This window comes from Danio rerio, chromosome 8 (genome assembly GCF_052040795.2).
Source record: "Danio rerio strain M-AB ecotype USA chromosome 8, GRCz13ab, whole genome shotgun sequence".
Lineage (NCBI taxonomy): Eukaryota > Metazoa > Chordata > Actinopteri > Cypriniformes > Danionidae > Danio > Danio rerio.
Window position 1 is genome coordinate 16,587,465 of NC_141028.1, and position 22,253 is coordinate 16,609,717.

At 35.8% G+C, this 22,253-nt stretch overlaps 1 protein-coding gene across 4 annotated transcripts in view; it reads left to right on the forward strand.

Moving 5' to 3' along the window:
- cacna1ea (calcium voltage-gated channel subunit alpha1 Ea) overlaps positions 1–22,253 on the forward strand; it is a 226,128-nt gene that overhangs the window by 97,980 nt on the left and 105,895 nt on the right. For 3 of the 4 annotated variants that reach the window (XR_015497602.1, XR_015497603.1, XR_015497604.1), the window contains exons 1-4: positions 2,799–3,124; positions 3,326–3,592; positions 20,368–20,473; positions 20,893–21,032. Coding sequence is in view for 1 of the 4 variants with exons in the window: in XM_087264324.1 (XP_087120450.1) it covers positions 3,326–3,592; positions 20,368–20,473; positions 20,893–21,032 (513 nt within the window). In the remaining 3 variants the exon portion in view is untranslated. Of the gene's footprint in view, positions 1–2,798; positions 3,125–3,325; positions 3,593–20,367; positions 20,474–20,892; positions 21,033–22,253 lie in introns of those variants that run through there. The other variant, XM_087264324.1, reaches the window with a different exon arrangement.

Below are 22,253 nucleotides of genomic sequence, written 5' to 3' on the forward strand. Positions count from 1 at the left end.
CCATTTGCTGGTGCAGTTTATGAGTATTATTTATAAGTTTATTAATATATTTTCAGTTCAAATCTTTTTTTTCTTTTTAAGTTAATCTTAGGTTAGATGGATAATAGAAGCATTGAAAATACAATATACATATAGATACATATACACACACATGGGGTGGCAAGGTGGCTCAATGGTTAGCACTGTCGTCTGACAACAAGAAGGTTGCTGGTTTGAGTCCCAGCTGGGCCATTCTGCATTTCTGTGTGGAGTTTGCATGTTCTCCTCGTGTTTGTGTGGGTTTCCTCCAAGTGCTTTGATTTCCCCCACAGTCCAAAGACATGCACTATAGGTGAATTGGGTAAACAAAATTGGCACAAAAGTGTGTGTGAATGAGTGTATGGATGTTTCCATTCACTGCAACATTATTAGATTGATGTGCCAGAAATTGTTCTAATTCTCTCTTTATGGGTGATTTACAGAGATGCTAATCTAGCCCGACAAAATGCGTTATTTCAAGTAATGATGTGTTGTGTTTCAGGCTTTAGTTTAGGATGCTTAAAAGACAAATGCGCCCAGGACTACACCTGCAGAAACATCTTTGAACTCATGACAGTGTTGATCATGTCTTGTCTTGTTTCTTTGTGACAATTCCTGTCGTTACGAGGCCAACAAGTACAATCTCTCGCACAAGCCTGTCAGCAGGCGCGCCAGAAGAGCAAGTTTTAAACACCAATTATCTTTAAGCTCAAAGTCAACTAAACAAGCTGCTCCCAGAATAGAGCATCATAGACTCGGTACAGGTGTCTGCTCTGGGTGAAAAGGATGTTACAGTGCATGCAATTGATATTTTGCAAACATTTTGGGTTTGTTTTAAATAACTTTTTTCTTCAGTCACTGTAAAAAATGCTGGATTCCACAAAATCGACAACATGAATAAACTAAGTTGTATTTTATTTTTATTTTTTTTTTACAAATTTAAGTGGATTGGACATTAAGCAATTAAACTGTCAGGAATTGTGTTGTTTCACATTTTTAACATGTCTTTTTTAAAGTGTTTGAAGTGCAAATAATCTATACACAGGCACAGTTGGGACTTTTATGTATATTTTGTTTAGGTTGAGCTGTAGAAAAATATATTGCATGTACAATATATTGTGGTTCATGACTGATTTTTTTCCTTTCATTTTTCCCGTAAAATTTTTTAAAAGGTCTCTTAAAGTGTTACAAGCCACAAACAAACCAAACAACTAGCTATGAGGTGAATTACAACATTGCAGACTTTGATTAGAAAGAAAAACATATTTGAACAGATCTACTGCACGCAATGGCTATAACAAGAACTACAGTCTCATGATAAATTATGAATGAGAATGACACAATTAAACATTATGGAAAAAAATATTCACTTGTTGTATTTATAGAAACATATGAAAAGGGCCGTTAACACGAATCAACACATGTAGTTCATATACTAAAGTATAATTAACTTCTAGACAAAAATCACCATTGACTTCCAGTTCATGGTCACCATTTGCTTCCATAGCATTTTTTTCTACTATGGAAGTCAATGGTGACAACATCTTAGGTCAGACAGAAAATAGAAACAATTAAAATACAACAGTGCTCAGCGTAATTGAGTACACCCCAATTTGAAGATAGTTTGTATACATTTCTCAGTGAATATAGGTAATGTATTTTGATGCATTTGAAAAAAATAGATTTATGAAACGGAAATATTTATTAAAATAATATTTAAGTCAAAACTTCTTTAGAAATTGAAAGATCAAACAATTAAATTCATGTAAAATATATATAAAAAATGCAAACTACAAAAATTTCAACAAAATTATATTTTTTTCTATTGAATTTTGCTCTTTTTAAATTTGTGTTTAATATTTTTCTCTTACATATAAATTTGGGCTACTAATTGACCGTTATAATAACATATTTTGTTAGATTAGCTCCAGATTTGGCTTCAGTACTGACTAATCTAATGTTAATGCAAATTATATATTGTATAGCTTAGAAAATATTCATTTAAATGAGATTTGTGAAAGGCGTACTTATATATGCTGAGCCCTGTACATAATATGGATACATATACACATAAACAAACACCCTTAAACTACACACAAGTTCAATTAAGAGGAAAGTTAAAGAAAACACAATTATACACTAAATAAGTAAATATACAATAAAATAAAATATCACATATAATAAAATGCATACATTCAAAGAATAAAAATAAATAAATAGCATTTTTTCTGCTATGAAAGTCAATGGTCACAATTAACTCTTTGGTCACCAAATTTTCAAAATAGCTTTGTGTTCAACAACCAAAAAAGAAACCCAGGTTTGAAAAACAGTAGAGAGGATGAGTAAATGATGGCAGCATTTTCGTTGTGAAACTGGACTACTCATTTAAGAAACATTATTACATTTTGATTTCAATCTAAATTTATTTTATGTAGACTAATTTCTGTTAAGCAATCGGCGTATTTTAGATGTTTTACCTCTGAGGCTCACGAAGCGATTAGTGAAAGCTTGGGTAAAAACACGAGAATACATCGCCTTTCTATCTAATCTTTCATTTATTTAAAAGATTAAATCTTACAAATTAATACTGATAGTATATCAACGTTGAATAATAACAACTAAAAAACTAATTTGATCGTATGTGAACGTGTTTAGATGTTTTGCGTTTTTCTTTTAGATAAATACTGTAGTATCGGTTGGAGAGTCAGCACGCGCTCAGACACATTCGCGCGCTTTGGTGAGGGGTGGCCAGGCGCGCGTGCCAACCTTAAACAAACCCCATTCGCGCCTCACCGCTCACACCGTGAAGATGGAGCTTGTTGAACACTGCAGTTGACGCGTGAAAAGACAAAAAACAATCCGGAAAAACATTAACAATACGTAAGAGGGATGAAAGAGTGACGAAAGCGGGAAAAAAACAAACCTAGAGGGATTCAAAAACGATGGCTTTTTAGTTTCATCACGTTGGACTGATGTGAAATGGGTGCAGGTTTCTACTGTTCCTCAGAAAATAGTTTTCTCTCCACCTGTTTAAAACAACATCTTCATGGGATGTACGACTGGATATACGGATTTTAAACGCTTTTATTCCCCATTTTGCTTTCAGGTAATGTTACTTTTGGTGTTTGGCGTTTTTCTGTTGGAGTTAGTTACGTGTTGCGCGTGCTTGGAGGACGCTATAATTCGTCGTTTGTCATATCAGGGGAAACTCTCGCAGTTTTGGATGCTTTTTTGCAGTTCACTGTGAGGAATGAACGCGCTTTTTTGCACCTGGGACTAAGATTTCTCTGTTTTATGCTCCACACAGAATGGCTCGCTTCGGAGACGATGTTCCCGGTCTGCTGGGAGCCGGGGATGGGGGTTCGGAGCGCAGTCGGAACCGGGATGCTCCGGCGGTATCCACAGGTGGAGTTTCACCAGCCTTCAAACAGACCAAAGCGCAACGAGCCCGAACCATGGCTCTGTACAACCCCATTCCTGTCCGACAGAACTGCTTCACCGTCAACAGATCTCTCTTCATCTTTGGAGAGGACAACATCGTTAGGAAGTATGCCAAGAAGATCATAGAGTGGCCATATCCTTTTGTCTAAACGGTAAAACACGCCCTGCTCCCCCCAAAAACACACAGTAGGGGTTGACAGCACACATGTTGTCAACACGTATTTACAAACGCACAAGCAACTCCTGTGTTTATTTCTGCTGATACGAACCTCAAAATGGTCAGTGTCTCTCTTCGTTTTAGGGTGCTCTTACACACTGCTTTTACTTTATTTTACAGGTTGTTTGAGTTTAAGGCTTTTTTTTTAATTCAAAAGACATGTTGATCATACAACAGGTGCATTCAAACCTTTTGTATATCACATGATTATATTTATGAAGTGCATTTTTCACAACTCCACAGTTTTAGTTATTCAGAAGTACATTAACAATGCAGACAGCGACTATAAATTAAGTCATTAATTAAAGTAAACATTTATATGTTGATAAATACATTGAATAAGTTTATATTCTTTTAAAACAATAATTGAAAAAATTTTGCTTTCTCACTTATACAAGAAACATTTTGCTTTCACCATTTAAGCAATTAAAAATTTTTTTTTTGTTGACGGTATGTAAATGTAAAAAAAAGATGTCAAGAATTTGAATTTATTTCTTACCAGCAATTAACAGTGATTTGCATGTGTTAATTGGTAAGATCTTCTGACAGTCAAGTGTGCATGTGCAATTTTGTTTTCCTTAACTTGATAATTGCACAAATTTAAAATGAATCTTTGTATTATATTTTGTAATAAAATAAATATAATAATAATAATAATTATATATATATATATATATATATATATATATATATATATATATATATATATATATATATATATATATATATATATAATTGTGTCATACATTTTGAAATACACCTCTTGATGTGTTGCATATACACTCTGAACTGAATTGCCTTCAGGACCATGGACAGGGCCATTCCACTATAGGCTTTACAAATCATAGTAGAGACATACACTCACCTGTCACTTCATTAGGTACACCTTACTAGTCCCACATTGGACCTTCTTTTGTTTTCAGAACTGCATAAATTCAACAAGGTACTGGAAATACTCCTCAGAGATTTTGGTCCATATTGACATTATAGAATCACACAGTTGCTGCAGATTTGCCAGCTACACATCCATGATGCAAATCTTCTATTCCACTACATCCCAAAGGTGCTCTATTGGATTGAGATCTGGTGACTGTGGAGGCCATTTGAGTGCTCTATTGGATTGAGATCTGGTGACTGTGGAGGCCATTTGAGTACAGTGAACTCATTTTCATGTTCCTTTTTGTTTTTTGGACCATTTTCTTTAAACCCTAAAGATGGTTGTGCGTGAAAATCCCAGTAGATCAGTAGTTAATGAAATACTCAGACCAGCCTGTCTGGCACCAACAACCATGCCACATTCAAAGTCACTTAAATCATCATTTTCCCCATTCTGATGCTCTGTTTGAACTGCAGCAGATTGCCTTGACCATGTCTACATGCCTAAATGAATTGAGTTGCTGCCATGTGATCGACTGAATAAAAATTTGCGTTAACGAGCAGTTGGACAGGTGTACCTAATAAAGTGGCCGGTGAGTGTATATATATAGATGCTGTATCTTTCATATTATAATGTTGCTTTTTTTGTGAGCTCTCTGTGTAATTAATACTCTGTCAAGCTGGCTCCTGATTATGAGGAACCATATAAACAATCAAGCATAAGTTTATTAGGAGAGTGAGGAGGAGAGGTAAACCCAGAAACCACGTAATCCCCAGAGGAGGTGTTTGGACTCATGTCATTGATTGCCGACTTCAAAGTGCCACAGTGTGATTAAAAAAAGCCTTCTTTATGATGCAAATGTGATGAGTCAGTGACAGGAGATGATAAGGCCGTCGACCATAGCTGTCACAGGTGTGCACTACTAGAACAATTGTTGGCGTTTCATTTGCCCTTTTTTTAATGTCACCGCACACTGTCCAGATCTGACTGTGTGGCTTAGATATTACTTAGGTTAGGCAGTGCTCTGTGACTAACTGTAAAGAATCAGTAAAGGCCTTGCTGTGAGAGTGATTTAAAGCATTGTAGTTTTTATGTTGTAAGGTCATTTAAGGAGATCATTTGAAAGCCTTTGTTAGGTAGAGCATACTATGTGCAGGTTGGATTGGATGAAACAGGTGGATTTGACTCAAATCCATCTATTGTTGTTTGCTAAATATGTAATTTAATAGTAATAAATAGTTATTTACAAAAACTTGGCAGCCTTTGCAATAGGAATGTGATTTCTTTTTTTTAAATGGGTGCTGCTGTACATAAATAGATAATTGTAACGACTGGGGGGAGTGACACTCACAACAGAAGGTAAGATCCAATGTGCAGGTTTCAGCGTCAGGCAAGCAGTGGTCAAATCAGGTACAAACCAAATCAGGGTATGTGTAGGCAAATCCAGAATCGTAGTCGTATTAACAGGCAACAGGTCAAAAGGCAGGCGGCTAAACAGGAGAACAGTGAATACAAAGCTAGGGTCTAACTCGGAGAAACAAGACAGGGAAACGCGTTGTAAAGTCACACTAGGGTAAACAAGACTCGGCAAACTGGAAGGGTGAAAGAGTGGCTTATGAATGGTGTGATATCAGTCTGTGACAAAGTTCAGCTGGTGATTGCAATCAGGATAGATGAATGACCAGGCGTGCGTGTTTGGAAGAAGTGCATGTATGAATGTGTAGTCCTGGGGAATGCGGAAATGTAGTCCTAAGAGTTCGTGTGAGAACCAGCGATCTCTGGAAAGCGATCGCTGGTTGTGTGACAATAATGGAGGAAAATGGCTGTGGTGTTCATTTTTGGCAAAAATGCGAAGTGTACTCTGTTGGAATATGTGGAAGTTCCACCTGCTTAACATACTGGGTTGTTTTCATCCATCTCTGGGTCAACATGGACAAACCCAACAGTTTGGTTGAAAAATTACATTTAAATTTAATTTGAAAAATTATCATTGGGTTTGGGGCGGTGCAGTGGGTAGCGCTGTTGCCTCACAGCAAGAGGGTCGCTTTTCAAGCTTCAGCTGGGTCAGTTGGCTTTTCTGTATGGAGTTTGTATGTTCTTCCCATGTTCGCGTGGGTTTCCTCCAGGTGCTTTAATTTCCTCCACAAGTCCAAAGACATGCTCTATAGGTGAATTGGGTAAGCTAAATTGTCCATAGTGTATGTGTGTGAATAAGTGTGTATGGGTGTTTCCCAGTGATGGGTTGCAGCTGGAAGGGCATCTGCTGTGTCAAACATATACTAGATAAGTTGGCGGTTTATTCCACTGTGGCAAACCATGATTAATTAAGGGACTAAGCCGAAAAGAAAATGAATGAATGAACATTGGGTTTGTCCATATTTGACCCAAATTTGGGTTAATACAATCCAGCATGTTTATTTGAAGAGCTCTGAATTGGTAAAAATGAATAGATGAGGCAGAATAATGTGTTTTCGGTAATATGGCAGATTTTTGCAGAAAAACGCTTATAAGCATATGCTTGTGTAATATGAAAGTGATTACTTTTTTGAAATGAGTGCTACTGTACCTAAATAGATAATGAAGGAAAATAGCTGTGGCATTCATTTTTGCCAAAACTTGCCATGTCTACTGTCTGCCAAAATTTGTGGAAATTCCATCTGCATATCTTTAAGTATGCTCTAAATCAGGGGTGCCCAAACCTTTTCTCATGAAGGGTCAAAAACCAAACTCGACTGAGACTAACAGACCGAAGGTAAATTTAGTTATAAGTAATTTCCTAATTTATTTAATAATGTTTAAAAAAGAATAGAAAACATTGCTTATATTAACTAATGCAGTTTTTTATTTAATTATGAACTTATTACATTAAAAACAAAACATTCTCATTTATAACAGAATTACAATAGTTTTTGCCTTGATTTGCTTGCAGATGTTTTCTGCATAGTCCTCTATCCATTAAGGTGACAGTATTTATATTTTAAAAAATCTGATTCATTTACAACAATTAATTGAAGGATTTAATTTCGGTTTGCTTGTAGCTCAGCAATAAAGCAAACAAAAAAGGTTATGTTAAATTAGAATTGATAATTTCTGTGTTAAAGGCGTTTGCCCCAACCCTGTCCATCAAACTCACTTCTCCTCTCAGAAGGGATGGTGGGCCAAATCAAAGGTTACAATGGGCCAACTTTGGCTTGTGGGCCCTACTTTGGGCATCCCTGCTCTAAATAATGCTGGCTTGTTTTCAGCAATTTCTGGGTCAAACATGAAAAAACTCAACTGTTAGGTCAAAAAAATCCCCTTTAAATTTATTTTAAAAAATTAACATTGGGTTTGTCCATATTTGACCCAAATTGGGCTTAATGTAATCCAGTATTTCCATTGATGATTAGTAAAGTGGATAGATAAGGCAGAAATGCGTATAGGAATATGTTATGTAATGTAACAGCCAGACATGTTGTTATGAGTATTATTTGTTTATTTATGTTTTATAAAGCTCTATTTCAGTGACATTTGATGTTAAATTTGATATCAGCTAAGCAGCATATTGCCAGGCATCTAAAAAAACATCTAAATGCCAAATGAGTATGCATGCTAAAAAGAGAAACTTCTCACACTATGCGGGCGAGGGCTGCAGAGTGTGAACCAATCTGAGGATAACGCGGAGGTGTCATTTCCAAAGAAGAGAGACTTTTGATAACACGTAAGCGCATGTGTTTCCCTGCTCTCAGTTGACTTCAATCCTTTACTTGTGTTGAATGTCATTCCTGTTGTTTTCAATGACACCAAGGAGGGAAGAAATTGGAGTGGCCACATGCTGTGATCATGTAACAAAAAAGGTTTAGAGGTTTGCTTGTTGTAAGACGTGCTGCATGTTACGAGCTGTTCAGCAGCGTAATGATAAAACAAAGAGAGCGATTGAGGGCGGTGATATCATGGAAATGTGCTTGTCTGCGTTGATTGATATCCTTTTGTGCGTTCTCTCTTTCATTCGCGGCAGCGTGACTCAGTATGCATGTGTTTGCCTGCATGTTAAATTCAATTATAGCATCTATCTGGTCTCAGCTCTCTCGTGCACCTAATGGCCCACTTGCGACATAATGCAAGTGTCAGTGTCTGCGATCACTTTAGGCAGATTTTAAGCATATGGTCACACATCTCCAGCTCTTAGGCTGAGAGCTTCAGGGAGCTGAAGAGACGGAGGCCCTGCTAATGTTCCTTTAATGACTTGGCATTGCCCCAAAATAAATGCAACTACAGTCTGTTCTTAAGAGAAAGGAGAAAAGTACATCCTCTTGGGAGTAATGCTCATCTGTATTACAAGGAAAAATCAACTGTGCAATTAAATGCATGTGGTGGGTTCATTATGGTTCAGATTTGCTGTCATTAATAGCCAATGGTAACGAGTTGGCAGTATTTTATGTCTCTGAGCTGTTCACTCTTGACTGAGGAATCACTTGTGAGAGCTCTTTTTCTAAACTTTAGAGAACTGCCTACTGAGGGATCAAAAGCAAGCTACCAAGACTCCCTGTGTTCACATTTATAATTTAATTTGCTTGATTTGCTTGGTCTGGATAAAAGCAAATACATTAGTCCTGGTTTGGTCACTTTTAAAAACAGACAACAGATTTTCTGTTGATGGATCTTATCAAACATCCAAAACAATGCTTTGTCCTGAGCTAAAAGGGCTTGAAAAACGTTTGTGTTTTAAATACATCAACAAAGTTCTGCCCCAAGGAAATGTGTTTTTAACACCTGATGGGACATCCCTAGTATGCTTAAGCGTTATGTATTTTAATGCTTGCATCTTGTGACATCATGTCTGCTTTTGGTTTGTTTAGATGTTTTTTGTCTGTGTTGCATTCATATTTCAGCCAAACCACACTAGTTCATTTGGAACTTGATTAAAATCTGTCTTTTCAGTGGTATTGTTTGCTTGTTTGATAAGCGCAAAGGTTATTTGTAAGTCAAGTGTCTTGTCTTAGTCTGGTCTCATTGTCTAACCCAGAGATGCGAAAGTAGGGCCTGCGGGCCAAAGTTGGCCCGCCATCGCATCTGAGAAGAGATTTAGAATTATGGGAAAGTTGGGGCGAATGCCTTTAATAGAGATTAATATATATAATTTAACATAACCTTTTGTTTGTCTTTTTAATTGTTGAGCTACAAAAAAAGCCAACTGAAATGAAATGTTTCAGTTGGATGTTGTGCATGAATCAGATGTTAAAAAATGTAAATACTTTCACATGAAGATAGAGGACAATGCACAAGGTGGTGCAGCTTGACTTGTGTATTCAGCATTGAACACCATTATGTGTTTGGTTATGTTTTTATCCTGAGAAGTTCATTAAAAACTGTTTTTTAAAAAGCATAATTATTTATACGATTAAAGCATTTAAAAAATAAATATTTTAAAAATTAATACATTAGGAAATTACCATTGCAGCTTTAATGGTACTGCATATTTACCTTCGACCCACCACCCTCAATAAAGTTTGGTTTTTGGCTCTTCATAAGCAAAAGTTTGGGCACCCCTCGTCTAATCCATATAGGAAATTCAAATACTTCCTGAATGAATGCTTCTTGTTGCATCATATTGCACTGCATGGCAGTTGTGGAAACTCCTGCCATGTCTCATATCTATAATTCAGCCAAACAATGTAGGAAACAGCTGTTGAATAAGTCTTTTCAAGGTTCATTTCATTGTAAAACAAACACATTGTGACCTTCCCAAGGGCAAACCAGCTCTCTTATTATCTTGTCAAGCTTTTTTGAGTGTTTTTCTAGATGCCGATGACATCAGTGAAGATGTCATCCGCATGCTGGTGTTTGTATTATTATGGATTCCTCAAGGTTAGATCAAGGAAGCTTTAGAGATAGATTTAGTGTCTTCTCTTCTGAAAAATTTAGCTTTTAAATTGACATAAAGAAAGTTTAATCTCCATAAGCCAAACAGATCTTGCTCCAATTTAGATGCATGTCTTCTACTCGGTATTCATTTGTATGGGTGGAACATAGGGCTGGGAGATTTTGGCCTAAAATCAAAATCTCAATGAATTGAGCATTTTAACTCGATTACGATTAATAAGCGATTATTTTGTTGAATTTCTTTTTTTGCCCTCATAGTTCACAGACTACATAGTTCACAGAGGTTTTGTACAGTAAATATGCTCACAAGTTACAAGAGATTTCTGAATGAAAGGTGCATAACTTGATTTTAAAATAATTACAGGAAACACACACTATCTACTATCTATGATTGAACATCAACGTTGAACAACTGAAATTAAAATACACCTTGCCTAAAACTTATTATATAAATAAATAACTGGAAGCAAAATAAATTATTGTCAAATAAGTAGTAGAAAATAGAAAACAAACAATAACTCTTCTAAATGAAATAACTCTTGTATATCCTGTAAATAATATTTTAAACTGTGCATGTCTTGCCTCCACTGTAAACCAATATTTTAATGTAAATATAGGGTATTTTAAAGTTGATAAATCAATGTAGAGAAATTTAAAGCCACTTAAAGTTATTAAAAAGTCTTAAAATGCTAATGCAAGCTATTACATTTTGTAAAGTTTGTCTGAATTTAATCTGTGAATATTGGGATGCTGTGTAGTTTATGAAATGGATATAATCCTGCTGGAGTTGACATTATGCTGCTTTGCTTACCACGGTAACCAAGGAAACACCATTATTCCTGCTGTTTTAGGTTTGTTGCTAGATTGAATTTGGTTGTGGCCGGAAGTTGACGAGAATTATTTATGTTATTTAATAAATTTCCAATTTTTTGTATTTTATTAACATCTACCCCCACCCCAACCCTAAACCCAACCATCACAGTAATGTAAAAACAGAAGTTGTGGCGAGTATTATTTATGCTATCCATTAAATTAGCCAATAAATTGTATTTTTTAACGCCTACCCCCACCCCAACCCTAAACCCAACCGTCACAGTACTCTAAAATAAAAATTATTGTTATACAGTGTGGGTGAGGCAGTGGCGCAGTAGGTAGTGCTTTCGCCTCACAGCAAGAAGGTCGCTGGGTCGCTGGTTCGAACCTTGGCTCAGTTGGCGTTTCTGTGTGGAGTTTACATGTTCTCCCTGCCTTCGCGTGGGTTTCCTCCGGGTCCCCTAAGTCCAAAGACATGTGGTACAGATGAATTGGGTAGGCTAAATTGTCCGTAGTGTATGAGTGTGTGTGAATGTTTCCCAGAGATAGGATGCGGCTGGAAGGGCATCCGCTGCGTAAAAACTTGCTGGAAAAGTTGGCGGTTCATTCCGCTGTGGCGACCCCGGATTAAAAAAAGGGACTAAGCCGACAAGAAAATGAATGAATGAATGTTATACAGTGTCAAAAAAAATGCTGCTATATTGATGTGCATATTGCACTTTTGGCTGGCAGCTTATCCGATCTCGACTTTAAGATGCCACCTGCTGGATTAGTATTACTTATTCAGTACATGAATAACATTTTAGTTTAGGATTTGTTTTACTTAGCTTCTAATCATCGTCAATGTATAGTGCAAAGAAAGGCTCAATAATAGGTCAATCGTCGTACTTGACCAGAGATCAGATGTGGCAGAAATATAAATCCGCCTCAGCCTTTAACAGAGCGGGGTCACGTGGCTCCACATGCGGTAGGGAAAGTAATTGAAAAAAATATCCTGGAAAAATTTGATCGATTATAGGTTCTGAATGTCGATTTTGATTACTTTTCGATTAATATTCCTGTCTTCCTGTGAGCATGTGGTGAAATCGGACACTGCCCAGTTTTGCTCATTTTCTTCCTAGTGAAATTTCCTTTTTTAGAGTTTCTAATGTAACAATAGGGCATTTTAGAAACATCAGAAATCAGTGGCTTTTAAAAAGGATTATTGAAGCTTAAGCTTGTTAAAATAGTTTTGTTTGATATCATTAGTACATGTAAAATGTATTTGTAATTAATTAATTAATTAATTTCAGCAATGGATACATTGGTTTTTAAGCTTACTCACTTTCCTTACTGCCAAGTTTCCATTAAGAAGTGATTTGTCTTGAAAGCTAAGGATGGTTGATGTTAGATGTATACATATGAGGATGAGATTTGAGACCAATGAGATCTACAGTAAGTGTTTTTTTTTTTTTTTTTTGCAATTATGAAGTCTAATTAGATAAATAAAATGTTTTTTTTTTGTGTCGGTTTGTTTGTGACACACCACTCCTCATATGCATACACAATCATGCACACAGAGAAGCCTGTGGCATAAGCAAAGGTCACACCGGTTTGCAAAACAGCATGTTCACGAGCCCTGTGTGGTGCAGCATCGACAACCTGTGTGTGAGAGCGGTAATTTAGGAAGGCTTTGTTTGAAGTGCCGCTCGACGTGTGATTTGAGCTCAGGCTGGTGGAGTGCTGGGTGGATGGACAGAGATGCGTCTGGAGAGAAATGCTGTCATTCTCTGGATTAGAAAACGTACAGATGGAGTCATTAGGGAAGAGCATGTTTGTTAGGGTGTGTGTAGGCAGTGAATGTTGGAAGCACGTGTTGTTGCCTCTGTTAGTGACACACATGGATAGGAGATGATCTGGTGATGTCATTATTTGGCATCACAGGTTCTGAAGTGGGCCACTTTTGGTCAGGTGGACTGGATGGTTGTGACGGGTTGATGGTGTCTGCGGGAAAGACAGGGGTTTAATGAAGCGATTGGGCTGCTGTGCTGCTCGGCCGGTGGGGAAGCCGCAGCTGTTCGCCTCTCTGATCCCCACTGTGTGGCTGAGGGAGGAAGTACCCCATAGTGCCCATGCTTACTCAATAATTGATCCTGTCAATCGGCCCTATGCCTCCCTTCAGTGAACAGGAGAGGGAGAAACTGAGGTTAATGTGGGGGCTACTAAGGATTCTTCATGCCTTAATCAGGTTCGGAAAACCACCTGAGGAATGAAGCCTGGTGGTTTCTTAACTCATTTTCCTGATCCTGTTGTCGTTCCTGTATCTAATAATTATAAAAAGACATAGTTTGTATTCATTAAATTCATATTAATCATTTAAGGGAATATGTTATCTAGGCCATGCAGGGTGTTGGTTAACGAAAACAAGTGTTGATCAGGAACAGCAATATCCAGCATTTGACTGGACAGATGTCAAATGGTAATATATAGTTATAAAGTCACTCACTCACTTTGGTTTAGACCCTGTTTATCAAGGGTCATCATATTGGAAAGAACCGTCAACTACTTTGGCATATGTTTTATGCGGCTATTGCCCTTCCAGTTGTAGTCCAGCATTGTAAACACCCATACACTCATTCACAAACACAATTACTATGGCCAATTTAGCTTTTATCCAATTCACCTATATTGCGTGTTTTTGGAACTGGAGCATCCAGAGGAAACCAACCTGAACATGAGGACAGCATGCAAACTCCACAAAAATATGCCTGCTGGTCAGCTGGGGCTCAAACTTTTAAAAATGTGTAATTAGAAAACCAGGATTCTATTTACTCAAGGTTTAGGATGACCCTGGATAAATTATTAGTGATGTTTTATTTGGTTTGACTTGGAACTATAACAGCCATATATATATCAGAGCATTTTCTTGGTGTTGAATATAAACAATTGTTTAAATGTGATTTTGACTCTTCTAAATCATAAAAATACTTTAATGTGTTTGCAGATATTAAAGAAACAATAAGTGAACATTCTTGTTTATCTGTAAAAAGTGTTTTTCGTGCCAGAACTCTGTCTTTGTTTGGGTAATTTTAACCTGTCCAATGCCACTTTAGGCAATTATATTTCAGCATCACGGGTTGCCTTGGCGGAAACACCATATTTCATTAATTTAGTCAGAAAGGGTCTCAAAGCATTCGTCCGTGACTGAAATGTGATCTCTGGTGGACAGTAGCAGACTCCAAAATGAGATGCAGATTCACTTCCACATGTGGTTATTAATTAGCAAACAATATAAATATTATGAACGTAAACATTAGGTGAGAAGGTTACATTGTAACCCGTGTCCTAACAATAAAGAGAAACACAAAAGCAATTTGATTGATTGCCTCAGACGAAACATAACAGGAATTTAAATACAGCCCTTCAGAAGTACAGAATATGCACTCACTTACAAAATGGTAAGGTTTATAATCTATGTAATACATATTAACCTTCTTTAACATTAACAAATGTACATGCTTAATCACCGATATGCGATTAGTTCTGAAGTTCAATTTCAAACTTTTTATTTTATTTTCAAGATCTGAGGTGTACTATCTGCTGCTGCTTTCAGTAGTATATAAATGTGATGTAAAATGGCATTCAATCTCACATTATTAGCATTTAACACTGAATCAAGCACAACACTGAATCAAGCACTGAGGGGATCATTATTATAGTTTTCTGTTGTTCACCTATGAGAAATGGAGGCTGTTTCTAATATATCAATTTGAGGTGTTGGTTAGGACAACAGCTTCTTTTAATATGGAAAATATTCCTTCTATTAGGAACCGTTGCTTTTATTTAGAACACAGTTTAAATCACTCGCTCCTGTCCTCAATCTGGCAACCTGCGCTTGCATTTGGTTTGATCCAGGAGTGCAACACCTAGTTTAACCACTGGGTGTCAAATTTACATATTACATATGTACATTACATATTAGTCAGTTATTTTTTGTTTTATTCAGCAAAAGTCCATAATTTTTATACGTGATAGAAAATGCATTTGTTGTGTTACTGAAATATTTCTGTTTCAACTAATTGCAATTCTTTTGAACTTGATATACATTAAACAATCCTGAAAAAGTATTACTTTTTCCACAAAAGAAAAAAAAAACACTTCATCAAAACTGTTTTCAAGATGAATAATAAGACTAAAATCAGCAAATCAGCATATTAGAATGTTTTCTGAAGACACACTTGAACTGGAGTAATAGTTTCTGAATACTGCAGGAATACATTTAATTTTACAATATGAAATGTTTAATGAACTCAATATTAAAATTAAAAATGGTTATTTTAAATTATAATAATATTTCAATATGACGGCACGGTGGCTCACTGGTTAGCACTGTCGGCTCACAGCAAGGTTGCTGGTTCAAACCTCAGCTGGATCAGTTGGCATTTCTGTGTGGTGTTTACTGTAAAAAATGCAGGGTTCCACACAATTCATTCATGTTGTCCCAACACAAATCGATTAAGTTAACTTAACACTTTTAACAAATTTATGTGTATAAAAAAATTAAGTTGTCCCAATGAAATTTCAAGAATTGTGTTTATTCAGCTTACTTTAAATAAGCAGTTTGAACAAGCAAGCAAACAAAAGAAATAAATATATATATATATATGAGTGTTTTGCATGTTCTCTCTATGTTGGTGTGGGTATTCTCCGGGTGCTCTGGTTTCCCCCACAGTCCAAAGACATGTGCTATAGGTGAATTGAATAAATTAAATTTGACGTAGTGAATGTGAGTGTGTGAGTGTTTTCCAGTACTGTGTTGCAGCTGGAAGGGCATCCGCTGTGTAAAACATATGCTGGAGAAGTTGGCGGCTTATTCCGTTGTTGTGACCACTGATGAATAAAGGGACTAAGCCAAAGGAAAATGAATCAGTGAATGAATTTCACAATATGATTGTATTATTGATCAAACAAATTTCTTTCCAGCATTAAGATGCAGAAATAGAAGCCAAGCATGTTCAGAGGTGTTTGTGATGTTATGAATATTGTAATGTCTCTCGTTCTGTCTTTCCATTCATTCTCCTCTCCCTCTCTGTATCTCTCCTAATCACTTTCTCTCAAGCTGCAATCTCTCATTGAATTGAAATGCAATTCATTCATTTTGCTCAGTGAAAAACACTTACATAGGAGATACAATGAACTGGATCAAATTCCATTGCCACATCTTGCACAGCTATTTTAAAATCTCTTCCAGTAAAACATTAAATTTGGAGTGAGAAAGAATGGAGGAGACAAAGGGTTTTCTGATAAAGCCACTGAAGTTAGAAGATTTTGGACCTTTCAGTTGCACCAAGGTTTCTGAGCATATAAAGAGCTGATGAGGAGCAATATTAAGTATCGTGTGTCATGGTGAATACAGTGAAAGGATGTTTGTGTAGTCAGTATTGATTGTACGGATGCATTCGGCAGCATGTAGAGAACACTGGTGGCTCAGAGACCATATTAACTCCTGAGTACTGACTTATGGCAGACAGAGGAGAGCCTGTTGCCACGGATACCTCTCTGTCTCTCTCTCTTTTAGTTCTCTCTCTCTTTCTCTATTGCTCTTTCTCAGATTGCAATGGCTGTAGTCTCTTTTTCTCTCTGTGACTCTTTCACTTTTCATAAAAGCTAAAATAACTTCTTTATGTGTTAAGTGACTCCAAAGAAAAGGGATCATGAACTGAGAAATCAAAGTTCCTTAGATATCTGACAAAAATGGTGCATTTACAAAAGATCATGTTGATTTCTGAACTTAAAATATTCATTCAAATGTTTGTCTAAAAACAGCTTATACTGTACCATACCTGTCAAAAAAAATTTTTGTGGGAAAATAAGGGTTAATTGGAAATAAACAGTTGAAATGGTCAGCAATATGTTTATTATTATTATTATTATTATTATTATTATTATTATTATTATTATTATTATTATTATTATTACATAAAAGCTGCAAATAAATTAGCAAACAGTTTATCCTATTCAATTTAATAGCTATTATAAAGAAATTGAATCAAGTTATCAAATCTCATTAACCTCTTTTTTACTGTATAATTTAAACACTTTGATTAAAGAGCAGCGAATGAATCTCTCATTTAGATTTTTGTTTTGATCAGAGGTGTCACTTTAAAAATGCACAGATCCATAATGAAAGTATTCAATTGCTTTCCTACCTTTTTATGCTCATTTAATACAAAAATTATTGTATTGTGTTAAAAAACAATAATAAAAAAATAATAATAATGATGATGATTATTATTATTATTATTATTATTATTATTATTATTATTATGTCGGTTTAGTGTTCACTTTTGCTCTGCTTCAAATCGCATGTGCAGAATCCTTTTGGAAAACAACGTCTATTTATCACTATGGAACACGTCAGACAGTCACATGGGAAAGCTAGGTTGCTGCCAGAAGTGGTGTTAGTGAGACCAGCAGGGGACGCTTCACCTGTGGTCTTTGTGGGTTCTAACGCCCCAGTATAGTGAAGGGAAGTCTATATTGCTCATTGAGCGCCATCTTTCAGATAAGACGTTAAACCAAGGTCTGACTTTGTGTGGTTGTTTAAAATCCCAGGACATCTTTTAAAAAGAGTAGGTGTTGAACCCCGGCATCCTGGCCAAATTTGCCCTCTGGCCTCTGTCCATTATGGCCTCCTAACCATCCTCATATCATAATTGGCTTCATCACTCATCACATGTCTCTTCTACACAAGTCAGCTGGTGTGTGGATTGGCACAATATGCTACACTATGGTGGTGGATAGGGAGATTTCCCTCAATGTAGCACTTTGAGTGTCCAGAAAAGCGCTATATAAATGTAAGGAATTATTATTATTATTATTATTATTATTATTATTATTATTATTATTATTATTATTATTATTATTATTATTACATGAACTGACTGTTTTGAAGATTGCATTGGAGGGGCAACTGTGCCTGTAATGGAACGGAAGGGAATATATCAAAGTGTTTTTATGCCTAAATAAAATGAAAGCACAGAACAAATTAACATGGCATCCCTGGTGGTTCGGTGGTATGGGTTGCGTATAGGGAGGATCGGCTCTTTAATGTTTATTGTCACCCTTCATAGAAAGATTGAAAATACGGGAGACATACAGGAAAATACCGTTACGGGATGATAGCAGTATAGAACTGTAAAAAATAAGAGAATCTCGGGAAAAACAGGAGGGATGACAGGTATGGCTTATACTAAAGCCAACCTGCCATTATTTAAATGAAAAAGTATCTAGAGCAGAAGATCTAAAAATGTGATCATATTAGGGAATTCAAAACAAGAAATTAACAGAAAATAACATGTTAATTGTAAAAATAATAGTCTTTATGGATATTGTTATCAATTACTATTGTGAATGAATGAATAAATAATAAAAATAAATCAAAACACATTTAAAAGGCTCTTTTTTAACCTTAAATACCCTAAATAAATATTGCTCATACGTATGAGAAAACCAGTACTTGAACATATGTTGAATTTACTGTTTATGCCAGTGGCAACATGCTGACATGAGCTCCATGCTTTTAGAAAGCAAAGTCTGAGCTTAATTTAATTAACACAAACGGAGGTAAAGGAAGGCACAGAAGTGAGAGAGTTCCCCAGAGGTCTGTCCTCCAGCTGCCTGTTCTATTTGTACTGAACTCTTGCTCTTCTCTGCTTTAAGCAGATATGAGCTCTTTTATTTAATGTGTATTCATCCTCACACACACTGGCAGAAATTGGCTGGTGCCCACATTGCAAAATGCAGCATTTTTCTGTGCACATGCAAATCAGGGGCTGAACATAAACTAGGAACCCCCAAAGGTCTAGAGAACATCATGTACTTAACTTGTAGTAAGTAGCAGTTCTCTTTTATTTGGTCAGAAGGTCACTGGGTTGAGCCTCGGCTGGGTCAATTTGCATTTCTGTGTGAAGTTTGCATGTTCTCCCTGTATTCGCATGGGTATCCTTCGGGTGCTCTGGTTTCCCCCTTCAGTCCTAAAGACATGTGATATAGGTGAATTGGGTAGGTAAAATTGTCCATAGTGAATGAGTGTGTATGGATGTTTCCCAGTGATGGGTTGCAGCTAGAAGGGCATCCGCTGCGTAATAATTTGCTGAATAAGTTTGCGGTTCATTCCGCTGTGGCGACCCCGGATTAATAAAAGGACTAAGCCGACAAGAAAATGAATGAATTATATATATATATATATATATATATATATATATATATATATATATATATATATATATATATATATATATATATATATATATATATATATATATATATATATATATATGTGTATATGTATATATATATATATATATATATATATATATATATATATATATATATATATATATGTGTATATGTATATATATATATATATATATATATATATATATATATATATATATATATATATATATATATATATATATATATATATATGTATATGTTTTGTTCTCTCACAATGCAGCTTTTTTTGCTGCATGAGTTGGTGGTTCATTCCGCTGTGGCAATCCCAGATCAATAAAGGGACTTGGTTGAAAAGAAAATGAATGAATGAATACAAAGAAAGGGTTGGCCTAATGTGTAAAAAAAAGGCTTACTGATATTGTATGCTCAATATTGTATGCTAAGATAAAGTTTAATACTAGTATTATTATTGTTATTTCTCAAACATCAAGTCAAGTCAAGTTGTTTATTGTCATTCATCTACATGCGTGGACAAACAGAGGAACGAAATGTGTCTCGCAGGACCACAGTGCTACATAAATCAATCCTAAATACAAACACAACACTGGACATAAGAGCTATTTAAAAAAAAACCTATGCATAACTCACATATACTATAAGATACTTAACTATAAACATACGGCAGCCAAGTACTTTTACATGAGACTGAATCATGTTGCTGAGAATAATTATAATTGAATTGTTTTAATGGTTCTCATGATGAATGATTGTAAGTGTAAGATCTTAAAATCTGAACGTGTGTTCTGTTCAGATGTGTACTGAGAGCATAGCACCAATGATGTTATTAATATGTACACCAGCAACCATAAGTAATAGGAAGATCTTAAATTTGAATTGTTCCTTAACCTTCTTCCCCAACTCCGTTTGAATACATGATCCTGGCCACCATTATTGCTAACTGCATCGTCCTAGCCTTGGAGCAGCACCTGCCTGGAGAAGACAAGACACCAATGGCTAAGAGACTTGTAAGGACCTACACACTTATTCATAAACTACACCCAAGAGCCACTGCATTGATTCTCTGTTTTGACTTGAACGAAAACTGGCTAAAGATTTTTAAATGTAGCACGGCCCTTCTCTCTTGTGCTCTCGTTTTCTTTGTTCTTGACAACTTTATTCAGACTGTAGTTTCCCCCGTTGAATCACTCACCACAAGCTAATTATTCCCATTCAAAGAGTATTTCCCTACTGTTTTACTTCTGTGACATATTTCTGAGGAGTGCTTGTTTAAATAGAGGCATGCAGTTACACTCTTGCCTCAAAAAATGAAATGTAAATTGGTACTAAAATTGTATTTACTGAGATTAGATGAATAGAACATATTTTTTGAACACATACTGTATGTATAAGGTTGTTTCACACCCGGTCCCTTTTCTTTTCTCAGGAAAAAACAGAGCCCTACTTTATAGGAATGTTTTGCTTTGAAGCTGGAATAAAAATCATTGCTTTGGGATTTGTATTCCACAAGGGCTCGTACCTGAGGAATGGTTGGAACGTCATGGACTTTATTGTCGTATCGAGTGGGTGAGTGACATCTGTTTTACTTCATAATGATGCTGAATTTGCTGATTTAAAGGTCTCCTTAAGTGCCTTAAATGCCTACTTTTATTTGATGTGTGGATTTTAACTAAAACATGAAGACAGGACAGAACAGGACATCGCAATTAGCTCCTCTGTTTTCTGAAAACTAGCCAATAGTGTTTTGTTCATTTGTTTATATCTGTGCCATTCAGAGTCATTGATCATATCTGACTCATCATGACAGCCACAGTCTATAATAGGAATGCAATAGGCTGTCTAACCATTTTTTTGTGCTTTAAAAAAGTCTATATTTTAAGTGGGTCTGATATGTTTTGTGATTTGTGTCAAATCATGCATGTTATCCACTGTGTGCTGCTATATCTGTGGATGAGAGCAGACCATGTGTGTGCACACTGCAGCATATTTACTGTCTGAATTGTTTACACTCTACACTGAAAGGAAATGACACTTTGTGCCAGCTTAAAAAAATTACTGTAATTTGTTACAGATATTGTTTTTAGTTTTTCTCAAAGTATAATTTAACTTCAGTTCAAACTATAAAATTTGTTCTAAAATATGTATTGTGGTCAAGAAAAAAACATTACATTAACAAAAAGTAAAATATTAGTTAATATGGAGAAACGAAATATAGTATAACTTTCTTTTGTTAACCTTAGATCGAAGTATCTTGCTTTGGACCAATCTAAAAAAATACTGTAATTTGTTTTGGTTAGATTTATAAATTACCCTCAGATTATGTTTTGACTTGGTTGAAAATTAAAACTATGTTTTAATATTAATCAAATGTTTTTTCTGCCCAGGGAAAAAAAAAAATTGTCAGAGGTAAAATGTTGGCTTTATAGACCATTAATTAATTTAAATAATTTGGTTTGACTTAACTATACTAAACTATAATAAATACATATAAGGCCCTATCATACACCACGCGCAATAAGGCCTAAGACGGGTTTGCCACAATGTGTTGCTATTTTCAGACCAGCGCAACCCTAATTTTCCTGATTTGCGCCACATTTTTAAACTAGCAAATCCATTTGCACCACTTTGTGAACTCATGGGTGTTCTGGTCTAAAAAAGAGGTGTTAAGGCACATTGTTGGCACTTTGCTATTTTGAGGAACTGAAATAGACTGCGAAATAGACCAGCTGAAAGCAGGTCTAAAGTCCAGGGTTTTAGTTACACATTGCTTAATACAAACAGGATGTA